We start from the raw sequence: 14,567 nt of genomic DNA, 5'->3' as shown, positions 1-14,567 counted from the left end.
CTACGAAGAAACCAGAGATGAACATGACCGCAGTCTTGGCGAAGACCGCGGTGCAAGGACAGCAGCAGGTGCGAAAGGCCAATCCTCTTGACTGATTCAAGATGTATCAAGAAATGTATATTGCCGCCGTGGTTGACATGTTCTTTTGTTTTGCAGAAGCTGCCCAACACTGCACTGACTACGAAGAAACCAGAGATGAACATGACCGCAGTCTTGGCGAAGACCGCGGTGCAAGGACAGCAGCAGGTGCGAAAGGCCAATCCTCTTGACTGATTCAAGATGTATCAAGAAATGTATATTGCCGCCGTGGTTGACATGTTCTTTTGTTTTGCAGAAGCTGCCCAACACTGCACTGACTACGAAGAAACCAGAGATGAACATGACCGCAGTCTTGGCGAAGACCGCGGAGCAAGGACAGCAGCAGGTGCAAAAGGCCAATCCTCTTGACCGATTCAAGATGTACCAAGAAATGTAAATTGCTTCTGTGGTTGAAATGTTCTTTTGTTTTGTAGAAGCTGCCCAACACTACACTGACCACTAAGAAACCAGAGATGAACGTGACCTCAGTCTCGGTGAAGCCTAAGGTGCAAGGACAGCAGCAGGTGCGAAAAGCCAATCCTCTTGACTGATTCAAGATGTATCAAGAAATGAAAATTGCCTCTGTGGTTGACATGTTCTTTTGTTTTGCAGAATCTCCCCAACACCACACTGACCACTAAGAAACCAGAGATGAACGTGACCTCAGTCTCAGTGAAGCCCACGGTGCAAGGACAGCAGCAGGTACGAAAGTCGAATCCTATTGACTGATTCAAGATGTACCAATAAATGTAAAGTGCCTCAGTGGTTGACATGTTCTTTTGTTTTGCAGAAGCTGCCCAACACTACACTGACTACGAAGAAACCAGAGATGAACATGACCGCAGTCTTGGCGAAGACCGCGGAGCAAGGACAGCAGCAGGTGCGAAAGGCCAATCCTCTTGACCGATTCAAAATGTACCAAGAAATGTAACTTGCTTCTGTGGATGACCTGTTCTTTGTTTTGCAGAAGCTGCCCAACACCACACTGACCACCAAGACACCAGCGCTGAACGTGACCTCAGTCTCTGTAAAGATCACGGTGCATCCTCTTGACTGATTCAAGATGCATCAAGAAATGTCAATTGCCTCTGTGGATGACCTGTTCTTTGTTTTGCAGAAGCTGCCCAACACCACACTGACCACTAAGACACCAGCGCTGAATGTGACCTCAGTCTTGGTAAAGACCACGGTGCAAGGACAATCCTCTTGACTGATTCAAAATGTACCAAGAAATGTAAATTGCTTCTGTGGTTGACCTGTTCTTTGTTTAGCAGAAGCTGCCCAACACCACACTGACCACTAAAACACCAGCGCTGAATGTGACCTCAGTCTTGGTAAAGACCACGGTGCAACGCCAATCCTCTTGACTGATTCAAAATGTACCAAGAAATGTAAATTGCTTCTGTGGTTGACATGTTCTTTGTTTTGCAGAAGCTGCCCAACACCACACTGACCACTAAGACACCAGCGCTGAATGTGACTTCAGTCTTGGTAAAGACCAAGGTGCAAGGACAATCCTCTTGACTGATTCAAAATGTACCAAGAAATCTGAATTGCTTCTGTGGTTGACATGTTTTTTGTTTTGCAGAAGCTGCCCAACACCCCACTGACCACCAAGACACCAGCGCTGAACGTGACCTCAGTCTTGGTAAAGATCACGGTGCAAGGACAATTCTCTTGACTGATTAAAGATGCATCAAGAAACATAAATTGCCTCTGTGGTTGACATGTTTGTATGTTTTGCATAAGCTGCCCAACACCACACTGACCACCACGACACCAGCGCGGAACGTGACCTCAGTCTTGGTGAAGCCCACGGTGCAAGGACAGCAGCAGGTGCGAAATCCTCTTGACTGATTTACCAGGAAATGTCAATTGCCTCTGTGGTTGACCTGTTCTTTTGTTTTGCAGAAGCTTCCCAACACCACACTGACCACTAAAGAACCAGCCCTGAATGTGACCTCAGTCGCGGTAAAGACCACGGTGCAAGGACAATCCTCTTGACTGATTCAAAATGTACCAAGAAATGTGAATTGCTTCTGTGGTTGACATGTTCTTTGTTTTGCAGAAGCTGCCCAACACCACACTGACCACTAATACACCAGCGCTGAATGTGACCTCAGTCTTGGTAAAGACCACGGTGCAAGGACAATCCTCTTGACTGATTCAAAATGTACCAAGAAATGTGAATTGCTTCTGTGGTCGACATGTTCTTTGTTTTGCAGAAGCTGCCCAACACCACACTGACCACTAAGACACCAGCGCGGAACGTGACCTCAGTCTTGGTAAAGATCACGGTGCAACGCCAATCCTCTTGACTGATTCAAAATGTACCAAGAAATGTGAATTGCTTCTGTGGTCGACATGTTCTTTGTTTTGCAGAAGCTGCCCACTGCATTGACCACTAAGACACCAGCGCTGAATGTGACCTCAGTCTTGGTAAAGACCACGGTGCAAGGACAATCCTCTTGACTGATTCAAAATGTACCAAGAAATGTGAATCGCTTCTGTGGTTGACATGTTTTTTGTTTTGCAGAAGCTGCCCAACACTGCATTGACCACTAAGACACCAGCGCTGAATGTGACCTCAGTCTTGGTAAAGACCACGGTGCAAGGACAATCCTTTTGACTGATTCAAAATGTACCAAGAAATGTGAATTGCTTCTGTGGTTGACATGTTCTTTGTTTTGCAGAAGCTGCCCAACACCACACTGACCACTAAGACACCAGCGCGGAACGTGACCTCAGTCTTGGTAAAGATCACGGTGCAACCCCAATCCTCTTGACTGATTCAAAATGTACCAAGAAATCTGAATTGCTTCTGTGGTTGACATGGTTTTTGTTTTGCAGAAGCTGCCCAACACCACACTGACCACTAAGACACCAGTGCTGAATGTGACCTCAGTCTTGGTAAAGACCAAGGTGCAAGGACAATCCTCTTGACTGATTCAAAATGTACCAAGAAATCTGAATTGCTTCTGTGGTTGACATGTTTTTTGTTTTGCAGAAGCTGCCCACTGCATTGACCACTAAGACACCAGCGCTGAATGTGACCTCAGTCTTGGTAAAGACCACGGTGCAAGGACAATCCTCTTGACTGATTCAAAATGTACCAAGAAATGTGAATTGCTTCTGTGGTTGACATGTTCTTTGTTTTGCAGAAGCTGCCCAACACCACACTGACCACTAAAACACCAGTGCTGAATGTGACCTCAGTCTTGGTAAAGACCAAGGTGCAAGGACAATCCTCTTGACTGATTCAAAATGTACCAAGAAATCTGAATTGCTTCTGTGGTTGACATGTTTTTTGTTTTGCAGAAGCTGCCCAACACCACACTGACCACTAAGACACCAGCGCTGAATGTGACCTCAGTCTTGGTAAAGACCAAGGTGCAAGGAGAATCCTCTTGACTTATTCAAAATGTACCAAGAAATGTAAATTTCTTCTGTGGTTGACATGTTCTTTGTTTTGCAGAAGCTGCCCAACACTACACTGACCACTAAGAAACCAGCGATGAACGTGACCTCAGTCTCGGTGAAGCCTAAGGTGCAAGGACAGCAGCAGGTGCGAAAAGCCAATGTAAATTGCCTCTGTGGTTGACATGTTCTTTTGTTTTGCAGAAGCTGCCAAACACCAAACTGACCAAAAAGAAACCAAAGATAAGGCGTGAGGTGCGAAGAAAGGACAATCCTTTTGACTGAGTACCACAAAGTGTAATTTCTCCCTGGGTGGTTGATTGTATTTTAGGTTATTTGGTCAAAGTCAAATATGAAGGTTGTCCAGTTGATTTTTGGTAGACAATATTCAGGCCGAGATGTGAAATCCTTTTGTTTAGCAGCTGGGGAAAAAAAAGTGAGCAGTAAGAAGGTAGAAGTGTAAATTCTCTCTTGGTGGTTGATTACTTATTTAGCCAAAAGTAAAAATATCCCTAAATAAAATGTGAGTCAATTGATTGTGTCAAAAATCCACTCAAGGCCACTCAATTGCTAGGTTAGAACATTCATCCCATAAAGAAAGTCCATGGTTCAAAATGGCCAAACCCCTCGGGTGTGGTTTCAAGCTGCACCTAAAATGTGTCGACTAACTATGTCCTCTTGTTTTGCTGTCTGTGTAGCAATTCATCCCTCTGACTTGGCGTTCTATGTCCAACGGCATCGAACTCGACTTCCAGGCCAATCAGTCTACGTAATAAGTCACTTTTCCCCATAATGGCTGCAGTTTCAATTGGCTCACCTTTTGTGTGTGCGTATAAACATGACAACACCCGTGTGTGTGTGTTCCAGATTTGATGTCGATGTTTTGGCCTACTATCATTATCCCTATCAGCACAGTTACGAGGGGCTTGCGCTAAGCCTGACGTTCACAATGAAAAAAAAAACCGCCATGGTCACTGCCTATATGAATGAAGATTGGGTGTACAGGGACCAAGCCTTTCCTAAAATTTCCCTACCCTACAATCCCGGCCACGACTTCAGGGTAATACAAATCTAGTTGTGTTCTACCCAATGGATGGATAAAAAAAATGTATCGTACTGTTTTACAGGTTTGCGTCAAGGAAACTGCTATGGAATTTTCTATTAAGGTCAACAACAACTACCGTCTATTTTACAGATTCAACCAAAAAGCATGGAATACCTATCCTATAAAAAGATTGAGAGTCTGGGGAGAACTCAGTTCCTTCAAAGTTTAATGATGGCATCCATAGGGGGGGACACAATTAAACTGCTTTACTTTGTGCAAATTTAATTTTTCAGCTATTGTACCCCCCCCCCCCCCCACACAGGATTTTCAGTCTATAGCAATGGGCAGAGAGAATCAAACCTTTACTTTATGCATGTTATTTAATTTTTCAGCTATTGATTTTCAGTATAATCAGGATTGTTACTACAGGATTTTCAGTATATCAGCAATAAAGTTCAAAAATCCCAAGTACAATATATATTCTCAAGATTAGTAAAGATTCTTACCGCTTCCACAGCCACTGGAAACAATTCAATCCAAGCGCAAGATCCTAATTCAAACAAAACACACTACACAGATGATTATTTTATTTTAGCATTAAGCTATCACATACATTTTAGCACATCTTGACCAAATCGCAAAAGAGAATTAGAACAGCAAAGTGTCTCCACCCATAACAGCACTCACTTGCCAAGCGGAGACTTATCAGAATTGAGTTTTAACTGGAAGATTCACAAAAGGTGGCAAAGTGTGGAATCATTACTTTGAAAACAAAACTGCTCCAAACCTAGTTTGACATTGCCAGAAAAAAAATAAATTGGTCCACCGCAAGAAACGAGCGAGTTATTAGTAGCTAACAATCCAATGATCTGCATGAGCATTGAACAGTGCTGGACCTCATAGTGGAAGGAGGAGGGCTGCCAAGCTGAGGAAGTTAAGTACAGATGTTGGTCCTCGAGGAAATACTGAAACCACTCCAAAAGGCCATGGTACACTATCTAGGAAAACTGTTCCAAGTGCCAGATTACAGATCATTGTGATACAAGCGGTGTGCAAAGAAGGTCAAACTTTCCCCTGGAGCCGTGTAATTTTTACTCTTAAACAAAAATAAAAAGAAATGACTCTGTAGCAGGTGGTTAGAAGGAAAACATGGCCAGCTGTACTGAGCACAAGGAAGACTTGGAGGGGAAGTGTGCAGCTTTAAATAAGCCTCAAGCTAGCAAAACGAGGGCAAATACAGACGACGCTTTACGACACGGTCTAGCAATACAGCATTGCTTGCATGCATCCCTCATCCATCCATGAGCCCAAAGTTTATAAAAGGGCATTGATGCAAACAAAGAATAGTGAGGAAGCCCATTTGACGGCAAAAAAAAAAAAATGTCTGGGCACCAGTAATGACATGGTAGATGGTGCAGTGGTTGGATGTGGAATGATCCGGGATGACCCTGGCATGCTCAGACTGGTGGGCCTCGATTGTACGCTTACACATTTTTGTATGGGGCGGAAAGCGAGAGAGGGGATGGATATTGTCAAAGGGAAAAAATGCTTTGCTGGGCAAGCAAAAGTCTCTGATTCATTATGCCCCCGCCAGCTCACCTCTCTTCTAATTCTGGGGGGGGATATTTGACCTGTCTGGCCTGCTGGGAACGGGACAGTCGGCAGAGGGCATTGTGAGCTATGCGCAGAAGAATAGGGGCGGAGTCAGTCGGCGCACGCTTGAAGTCATACATTCAGCTCAAAAGGTAGACCAGGCTTTTCTCTAGAGACACGTCGTGTACATTCGAAAGATGGGTTGGACGAGATGGCGTCAGCGTGCGTCGACTACATTCCTTTTTCTGTGTGACTGTGAAACGAATATAACAAGAAGCTAGAATCTTCCTGTAGATGCAGCATAGTAAAAAAAAAAAAGTATGTGTTACAAAGTGTGCTAATAAAAAGATCTTGAATTGTGTGGATTCCCTTCACTGGCCTCGAGTTTAAAGCTGCGATTTTGTAGTTTGTACACAATTTAAAATTGGAAGACAGGAAATATGATCACTTAATTCCAAAAACAATATTGGCAAGGCTTGGCAAACATTGTATACATTCATAGAGACAAAAGGCCAGTTTTCATTTTTAAACCCTGGGTTAAAAAAAAAAAAAAAAAAAAGGACTATAAAGTGCACTCCTTTATGAATGATCCTCGCCAATTGTCGCAAATCGGAATTAAATAAGACTAATCTGAGCATGTCAGGGGCGTGCTTTTAATGTGGCCGGAAGCCCTGTCTGTGTGGGATGAGGGAGGAGACCTGCAAGTAGGGGCCTTTGGACTGGTCACAGGTGGAAAGCCTCAAATGGAGCGCGTTTAATTCTTCTACATGCACTTCAAGACCACACCAAGAGTGTGCTAGCATATGGAAACAGATAAAAGAGCTTTCATGCAAGAGGTCTACGTCACAGATACAACAATGCAAACAACTCGTATTGGCGGTTAAACTGGGCTCGTCTTTACCCCTGTGAGCTTCATCAAGGGAGACGAGGGCGGGAGGAAGAAGGCAGGCTGAGGATCGTAAGATTTCTAATGGAAGGTGGCCACCAGGAAGAAAGTCCAAACGGCCACCTTTTTTCCGCCTCCTCTTCATCTCCCACCCTCAGCTCTTCTGATTCTTCTGGCAGTTCTTAATATAGCTTGTGAACACAAAATTGTAATCGTTGAACTGAGCCAGCTGGCGGTCGAGACGCTTGAACCCGTCGAGTTTTTGGGCAGAAGAGAAGACGCTGCGGCATTTCGAACTCTGCAGTGGGAGAAGAGGGTTCGAGTTAGACTGTAGAAATCATCCGACGGAAGCCGGAGCACGAAATACATACCTGATTGACAAACAGCGTCGTCACAAATTTTCCCGGCTTGAAAATATCCACCACCTTCCGGACAAGGTCATCGTACGATGTCTGGGAGAGGTTTGTCTCAAAGCTAACGTAGGAGAAATCTGGCTCTGGGGTGATGTGAATGGTCCAGTAGGTCCCCTGCAAGAGGCAAAAAGAAGAGCCGGCCAGGGGTTGAAGTTAAAGACCAGTCACAATAGAAGCACCAAGAAATACTTACGTCAGTCTTCATTCCGTTCATTGAGTATCCACACGGGTTGAACATTGTAGCATCTATCACAGAACCTGGTATCAGGTCACAAATTCCACTCATCTGGAATAGATAACAAAACAAAAACTTGGCATCAAATAATTCATATCTAATTGTGTCAATTATGTCAAAGCTGTATTAAGCGACTTGTGTGGCAACTAATGAGGCCGCATTGCCTACTCAATTATTATATATTTTTTTAAATATGTACACTGTCCGATGGAATGGAAGGCTTTCCACAACGTACTTTCAAGACTCCTCAAACTTTAGGCTCTATAAGTTTACAGTAAAATTGATAAACCATAAATACACTTTGTATATTTGAACAGCTTTGTTAGCTAGCGCTAGCTTAATACTAACGAAATGCAACGTGCCATAGGGTAACAAACATATTTGAACAGTGTGTATAAAAACACAAATTAACTTTTAAACTTTTAATAGAGCACAAGAATGCACCTATAACAAAATGCTGTACTTCAACTGATATAAAAAAACTAAAACCAAACCCTTTTCTCTGCACTAATCTTTGTTGAAATTAAACTGAACAATACTACTCAGCAAAAAAAAGTTCTATTTTCAATATTTGCCTTACACGAGTGACTTCACTTGCAGAAACACCATCTTTCATATAGAACTGGTCCATAATAGCTGGATCAAGGTCACTCATCAGAACTTCCAATGTCTGATCCGCATACTTGTTCTCCCAGTACTCTGGCAAGTCCAGAGTAAACAGATACCTGGTTAACAACAAAATGGGAACTGGTGAGAATTCTACTTGAGTCTTTTTTTTTTTTCAAATTTACTATTATCAAATAAACACAAAATAAAAATATACTTTTTTTTTTTCAAAAAACTCCAAAAACAGGTTGGTTGACAATGCTAACGATGTGTAGAAATGAGTTCTTACCAGCAGTCAGCGTTCAAACGTCCCATACAGTAGGCTGCACCATCTGAAGGAAGTCAAAGACCCCAAATTAATATTGCTCTTTTCATGACTGCATATTAGTAACAAATACCCACTGGGTTAAATATCAATGGTTAAAATAATTAGACATGCTTCAAGGTATAATCATCTGCTGGTTCCAAGTGGACAAAGCGCTTGGCGTAAACAGGGATGTCTCCACTTCATAAATATAATTAGTGGTTTCTATGACGCTTAACATATCTCCATTAAAGTTTGTGAAAGCATTGGACATGGGCCACAAATATGGAATGGTGTGGCTCTGAGACAGAAAAAATAGGAGTGGATCTGGGCTTCAAAGCTCGCTTAATTTATTTTCATTGCTCACTGGATAATGCACAATTGTTTTTTTGTTTTGTTTTTTTACAGTTGACCTTACAAATAAAGACTACTTTTGGTCACGTACTTGGGAAAATCTGGCCGAGAAAGTCTACTTCCTCTTGGAAGTTGCGATGAGGAAACTCTTGATGGGTTGGTTTCATAAAATTCTTGCGGGAGTAGAAGAAGTTCTGCAAAACCGGGTAATCAAGTTGGGCGTGAGCCAAAACGTTAGCAAAGAAAAAAAAAAAAAAGCTATGACAAGGATGTGGCTCACCTCGATGGCATCAAACCCGCAGTACTCCCTGGCGAGTTCCAGCAGAGGCACCAGTGCTTGCAGTAAGAGGGTGGTTCCACATGTTTTCAAAATGAAACGTCTCTTGGAGACAAACATGCTACTCTCACTGAATGGCGGGAGGGGTAAGAAAAAAAAAAAAAAAGACAAAGGACAATTCAATTACGTCACCAACACAGAGACACTGTTCATTTAGAAGACTCAGTGACACCCAAAGATGTTGCTTCAGTATTTCCGCATAATGTTTTTTTGATGTGTTGCCATCTAATCTTTGAACTGCACCAGCCTCATTATGCATGATGATTTCTGGACATTCCCATGGTATTTATAATTTTTTGGGGAACAGATGAACCTTCAGGCATCTGGAAATTCCACCCAAAAAAATTTAAGCAGACTTGTGTAATCTTCTTCCCGATATCTAGGCTCATTTCTTCTGACTTTCCTCAATTCCCCACTCCATTTTAAAAATCGATTAATCGCATAATAGCTTATAATAATGAAACCATTTTACCCCAATTACCCTTTATTAACCAATTATTGATATTTAGTCACGGAAACAACTAATTGAGTGCTTTGCTTTTCCGGTTAAGAACAAGAATTTGCATATCCAGTGATATTAAAGAGCCGTAGAGTGCCCACGTCGCCACCCGAAAGCACCGGCAAGCAATGGCAATGCCAAGTGACTGAAAGGTGACCAGTCTAATCCCGGAAAGCCTTCTATTCATAGCCAAATGCGGCAGACATACTGGTCCACATCTCACCTGAGTATATAAGCTTCCTGCTTGTCGGTCTTTGTCACACTTATGATCAAACAGTGCACATTCTCCAAAAGTTTGTCCCACTCAAACCTAAAAGAAAACACAAAAAGAACGGGCAAGATTTAGCAATGGCGCCTCGTTCACATTCCAAGCATTGCTTCGCTCTCAAGATGAGGTAACCTCGACATAACTCGAAGAAATAAGATACTTGCTGCAGAGCATGGCAAAGTTGCAAGGTCATGGAGATTAGGGTTATTTAGCTCACCCGGGGGAGCAGCGTAGGCTGGCTGGGGTAGCCAAAAATATGAGCATGTGGTCACGTAAAAAGCAGGTGTGAATAAAAATACCTTGAACATTTTTGACTGAAAAGACATTTCTTGGATAGGAAGGTAAGAAATTAAATATACAAAAAAAACAACAACACACAAATAAAAAAAAGAAATCCCCATGGAAAAAAAGTTATGGCCGCTCCAGAAAATGAGAGTATATCCTCAGACCAGCGAGACGCCATTGGAGAGCGAGGTCAACCCCCACTCGAGTGTGAAACTATACCAAAGGCTATTTGTGGCGCTTGGGCAAATGACGACCAAGTTAATTTAAAAAGAGAGAGGAGTCTGTTTACAAAAGATGTAATCGTCCTCTGCTTGATCAAATTAACTGAAGAGTGAATGCAACCGGCTTTGAAAGTCGATGGGGAGTGTTAAGGTGAGTGCTCTCTCACAATTCAAAGCCCTTGTGGACTTATTTGAAAGTTGGCCGACAGTCAGCCAGCCTGATCCACAGTAACACAGCAAGGCTTTAATCGGTTCTCTGGGGGTAAATGAACAGATCTCCATTCATAAGATGCCTGATTAGAAGAGAAAAATAAATGAAATAAACCCAACCACATTTTGTGATAGGATGACAGTTTGAGGGGAGATAAATTATCAGTGATTATAAAGACAACAATCTGTGAGCATCAGACATATTGCCGTAAGGGAGTGCTGATCGAACACTTAATAATGGATCTCTAAAATGAACCGACAAAAACACTCTCAGCTTTACATTGTTTTTAGTCTTACAGGTTAGCCATACGCTAAAATAAAGACAAATTAACTATGATTTTATACGAAAAAAAGTAGCTGCTTTAATTAGAGGGGGTTAAATTATCAAACACTTTGAGTTGCAGTGCTCATGATAACTTTGTGAAATTCTACCGAGCAAGTGTGGCGTAAACAGAAGTCAATATATCCCAGATCAGATTACAACAACAATGCAAATCTGTTGCTTTATTTCTTAATTTTTCAAGTTTCATTAAACAGTGATCAGCAAATGGACTATACTTACTCACCATTTAAATTAGCCTCCCTACACCTCCATCGTCCTGTTTTGATTTCATAACACGCAAGCTTGCAAAAAAGAAAAAGATTTAACTGGACGTTTTGACATCTCGGGTTGACCTCTCCTTTAACATACATAGATACAAGTTTAACCGGTAACAACAATTTTGTCAAAGACATTCTGCTCCCGCAAAGTAGTGATGGGATTATCTATAATGACGTTTAAGTTTGTTCAGTGTCAGTCTACGTAAAAAGCACCAAAGAAGGCAAACATGGATCAGCGCCATTTGAAAATAAACACACACCAGTGTGTTATCTAAAAACATTATGAGGTGTGTTCTAGCTAGCAACGGTGGGATACACTCGCGAATGTACCGTAATTTTCAGACTATAAATCGCACCGGAGTATAAATCGCACCAGCCATAAAATGCCCAAAAAAGTGAAAAAACAACAACATATATATGTATATAAATAAGTCGCTCCTGAGTATAAGTCGATAAAATTATGAAAAAAAAAATCGCGACTTAGTCAGAAAATTACGGTAATCGAAAATAAACAAAAATTACCTCTTGTAATAGGAATTTGCCGACTGGCTGTCTTGTATTTTCACACAAAATAGGTCATTGTGCATTGTTCTTAACTTCAAAAAGTCACAATTTAGGTTATTATAAAAAAAACACACACATTCTATTTCATAAATATAAACCAGCAAGTTTGGTAATGGGTACGCATCTCTGAAATAAGACAATTTGGTTTTAACTCTATTCATTATGGGGTGCAATGATTCAAGAAAAGTGCATTTATAGCCTTTGCGCCATGTTTAGTAACGCGTTCAAACCAGAGGACTAACTACTTCTGTTTTTTTTGTTTTTCCCTCGATTCTCTTCAAACTTCTAGTTAGCAATTAGGGGTTGCAGTTCCACGAACATTTTCGACATATGACAGCCTACAAACGCACCAACATGTCAGCAAGGGAATGTTTTTACATTTTTGAAACTACCTCTACAAAAATAACCAAAGTAATTACCAATGCAAATTTGCCAATGAGTTTTTTTTTTTAAATATCCTTTGCATAGTCGTCACTGTCATTTTTATGAGCGGTTCAAGATCATCATCAGTCTGCTTTGAAGCCCAGAACAGGTTCTTGCACAAAGACCCTGAAGCCAATCAAATGCACTGGGAGGGAGCAAAATGCATGGCTAGAAACGTGACTGGGCCATTTTTCAAGTGGACCGTTGAAGAAGTTGGCCTCTTTCCAAAACGACTATTCTACAGTCATTACTTGATAAAAAAACAACCACGGCAGTAAAGGGGGACTGCTAAAGAGGGTTTAACACAAACTACCAGAACGTGACAAACTCGTAAATGCAATTCGTATATCGGCGTGGTAGGTTGCTAGCAAAAGCAACACGAGGTGGTGACGACCGACCGACCACATGCTTGACTTCAGATGTGGCTCCATGAAGTTGCCTCGTGACGTAAATACTACTCTCCCTTACGTAGAAAAAACATCACAAAACCATGCAAACCGGCTTAGCTACTTTTTAACTGTACGGTTGAATTCAAATGACGCTTATTATCTAAGGGCCTGCTAAAACGGATGCGCACGAATAAGATGCTACGCTTAATTGTGACCTTCAGAGTGAAAACAGTGAGGGCGAAACGAATTCATATAATTGTTCATAGCGGAAGCATGTTTTTGTGGACTGGAGATGAAACCACAAAAATGAATCTGGTAAACGACGCCCCCCACTCCACAAAAAAACCCAAGTCTTAACTATTAAGCAGTGAGCCTGTTTTCCATTTGAATTCAACACTGTTTATTTAACATACCGACTCGGAATACACAAGAACTTGGTCAAGAGAAAATTCTGTTAAGTCACCATACGTCTACTCGGCAATGAATGAGTCAGGAGGGGTGGCCATTTTTAACTGGCGGCGTAAACTATTGCGTGGGCTCCAGTGACCGTCTTCGGTTTCCCCTCTTCTAAAACGAATTAACGGCGATCGCGTCAAAAAAACAAAAAAAACCCCTATGCACCTGAATATTACACACAGAAAATAATGAGAAGGAAATATCGCCAAGCATGTGGTAGGTATTACGATGACGTTAATAAGGACAACAGATTCAGAAGTCCCACAGTGAAACAAACCTCGGGATGGTGCGCAGGTCCCCGGTTCCTTTGGTCTCATCCTGCCGAGAGAACCACAATTCCAACAATTTCTCGGTCCCCTCGAAGAAATGTGAACCACTATCTTCCATCATGAGACAACAGACGCACAATCAAAAAATTAAAAGTAAACGTCGGTTATAACGTTTGATCTTATTAAATCCTTATTCAATTAGATTATAACTTAGAGATGTACAGTCCGTTAAACAAGCCAAATGATTTTTCTTCAGTTACCGTCTTCCCTTTTGCAGAGAATACCGTTAGCGAGTGCTAGCTAATATCGCCGGCCATACTGTGTACAGCTCTACATGCCGACTATGAGGTGCATTTATATAGACAGCGACGAATACGTCATTATCTTGTAAAACCAATCGTATTGTAGGACTGTATTTGCTAAGATACGATTGGTCCAAAGGGCTGTCCGTTTCAGCTATAGCTAGCTAAGTTCTCCTTGACAACACGACGTCACGTGACGTACGCGCAGCAAGTGAGGGCTACGTAAAGTGCTTAAAATTGACAGAGAAAAAGTCACAAGCAGTTGGGTTCAGACTTCGGAGATGTTGCAGGGCACTTGCAAAATACCAGACTGGTCTATCTAACGGTTTGACAGGCAATCTGTTGAGAAATCTATCAGCGAGATGTCAGAGCAGTCATCTTGCTAAAAAAGGAAGTCACCACCATCAGCTGGTAATGGAAACAAACAATCAGGCACGGCATGGGTACCTTATATCTTCCCAAATGTCAACAAATCACTGGAATTACTCAAATTGACCTCACATTCCAGTTAAATATAATTAAAGAATATATACACTTGTGATTATTATTTTATGTGTGCTTTGACTTGAAAGTCACAATAAATTATTTGCACGTAAGATTTAACTGTAATCAAACTTTTATAGTAATACAGTATTTCATCTAGTTATCAGTGTCACGAATTCAATTTAACAAAAAACGGTATAAAATATATTAGGCGCAATGCACCTTAAATAAATACATTATTGTCACAACATACGCACACACGCACTTTTTGATGTTGCATAACTATTTTGTTTTTATGTGCTTATGTATTATTTGATGTGATGCCGAAGT

The 14,567-nt window shown here is 41.6% G+C and overlaps 1 protein-coding gene across 1 annotated transcript; it reads right to left on the bottom strand.

Moving 5' to 3' along the window:
- Positions 1–5,112: 5,112 nt before the first annotated feature.
- Positions 5,113–13,797, bottom strand: amd1 (adenosylmethionine decarboxylase 1). The gene is made up of 9 exons (XM_061269491.1): positions 13,461–13,797; positions 9,991–10,077; positions 9,212–9,338; positions 9,023–9,125; positions 8,563–8,605; positions 8,248–8,392; positions 7,626–7,718; positions 7,391–7,546; positions 5,113–7,317 (listed from the first exon to the last, which is right to left on the bottom strand). Exons 1-9 carry the CDS (start codon positions 13,571–13,573, stop codon positions 7,174–7,176), a joined length of 1,011 nt encoding a protein of 336 aa, XP_061125475.1. The 5' UTR covers positions 13,574–13,797; the 3' UTR covers positions 5,113–7,173.
- Between the last annotated feature and the right edge of the window lie 770 nt (positions 13,798–14,567).

This window comes from Syngnathus typhle, linkage group LG22, assembly GCF_033458585.1.
Source record: "Syngnathus typhle isolate RoL2023-S1 ecotype Sweden linkage group LG22, RoL_Styp_1.0, whole genome shotgun sequence".
Taxonomy (NCBI): Eukaryota; Metazoa; Chordata; class Actinopteri; order Syngnathiformes; family Syngnathidae; genus Syngnathus; species Syngnathus typhle.
The sequence above is the reverse complement of the archived record's forward strand: the minus strand, read 5'-3'. Positions and strand labels throughout refer to the sequence as shown.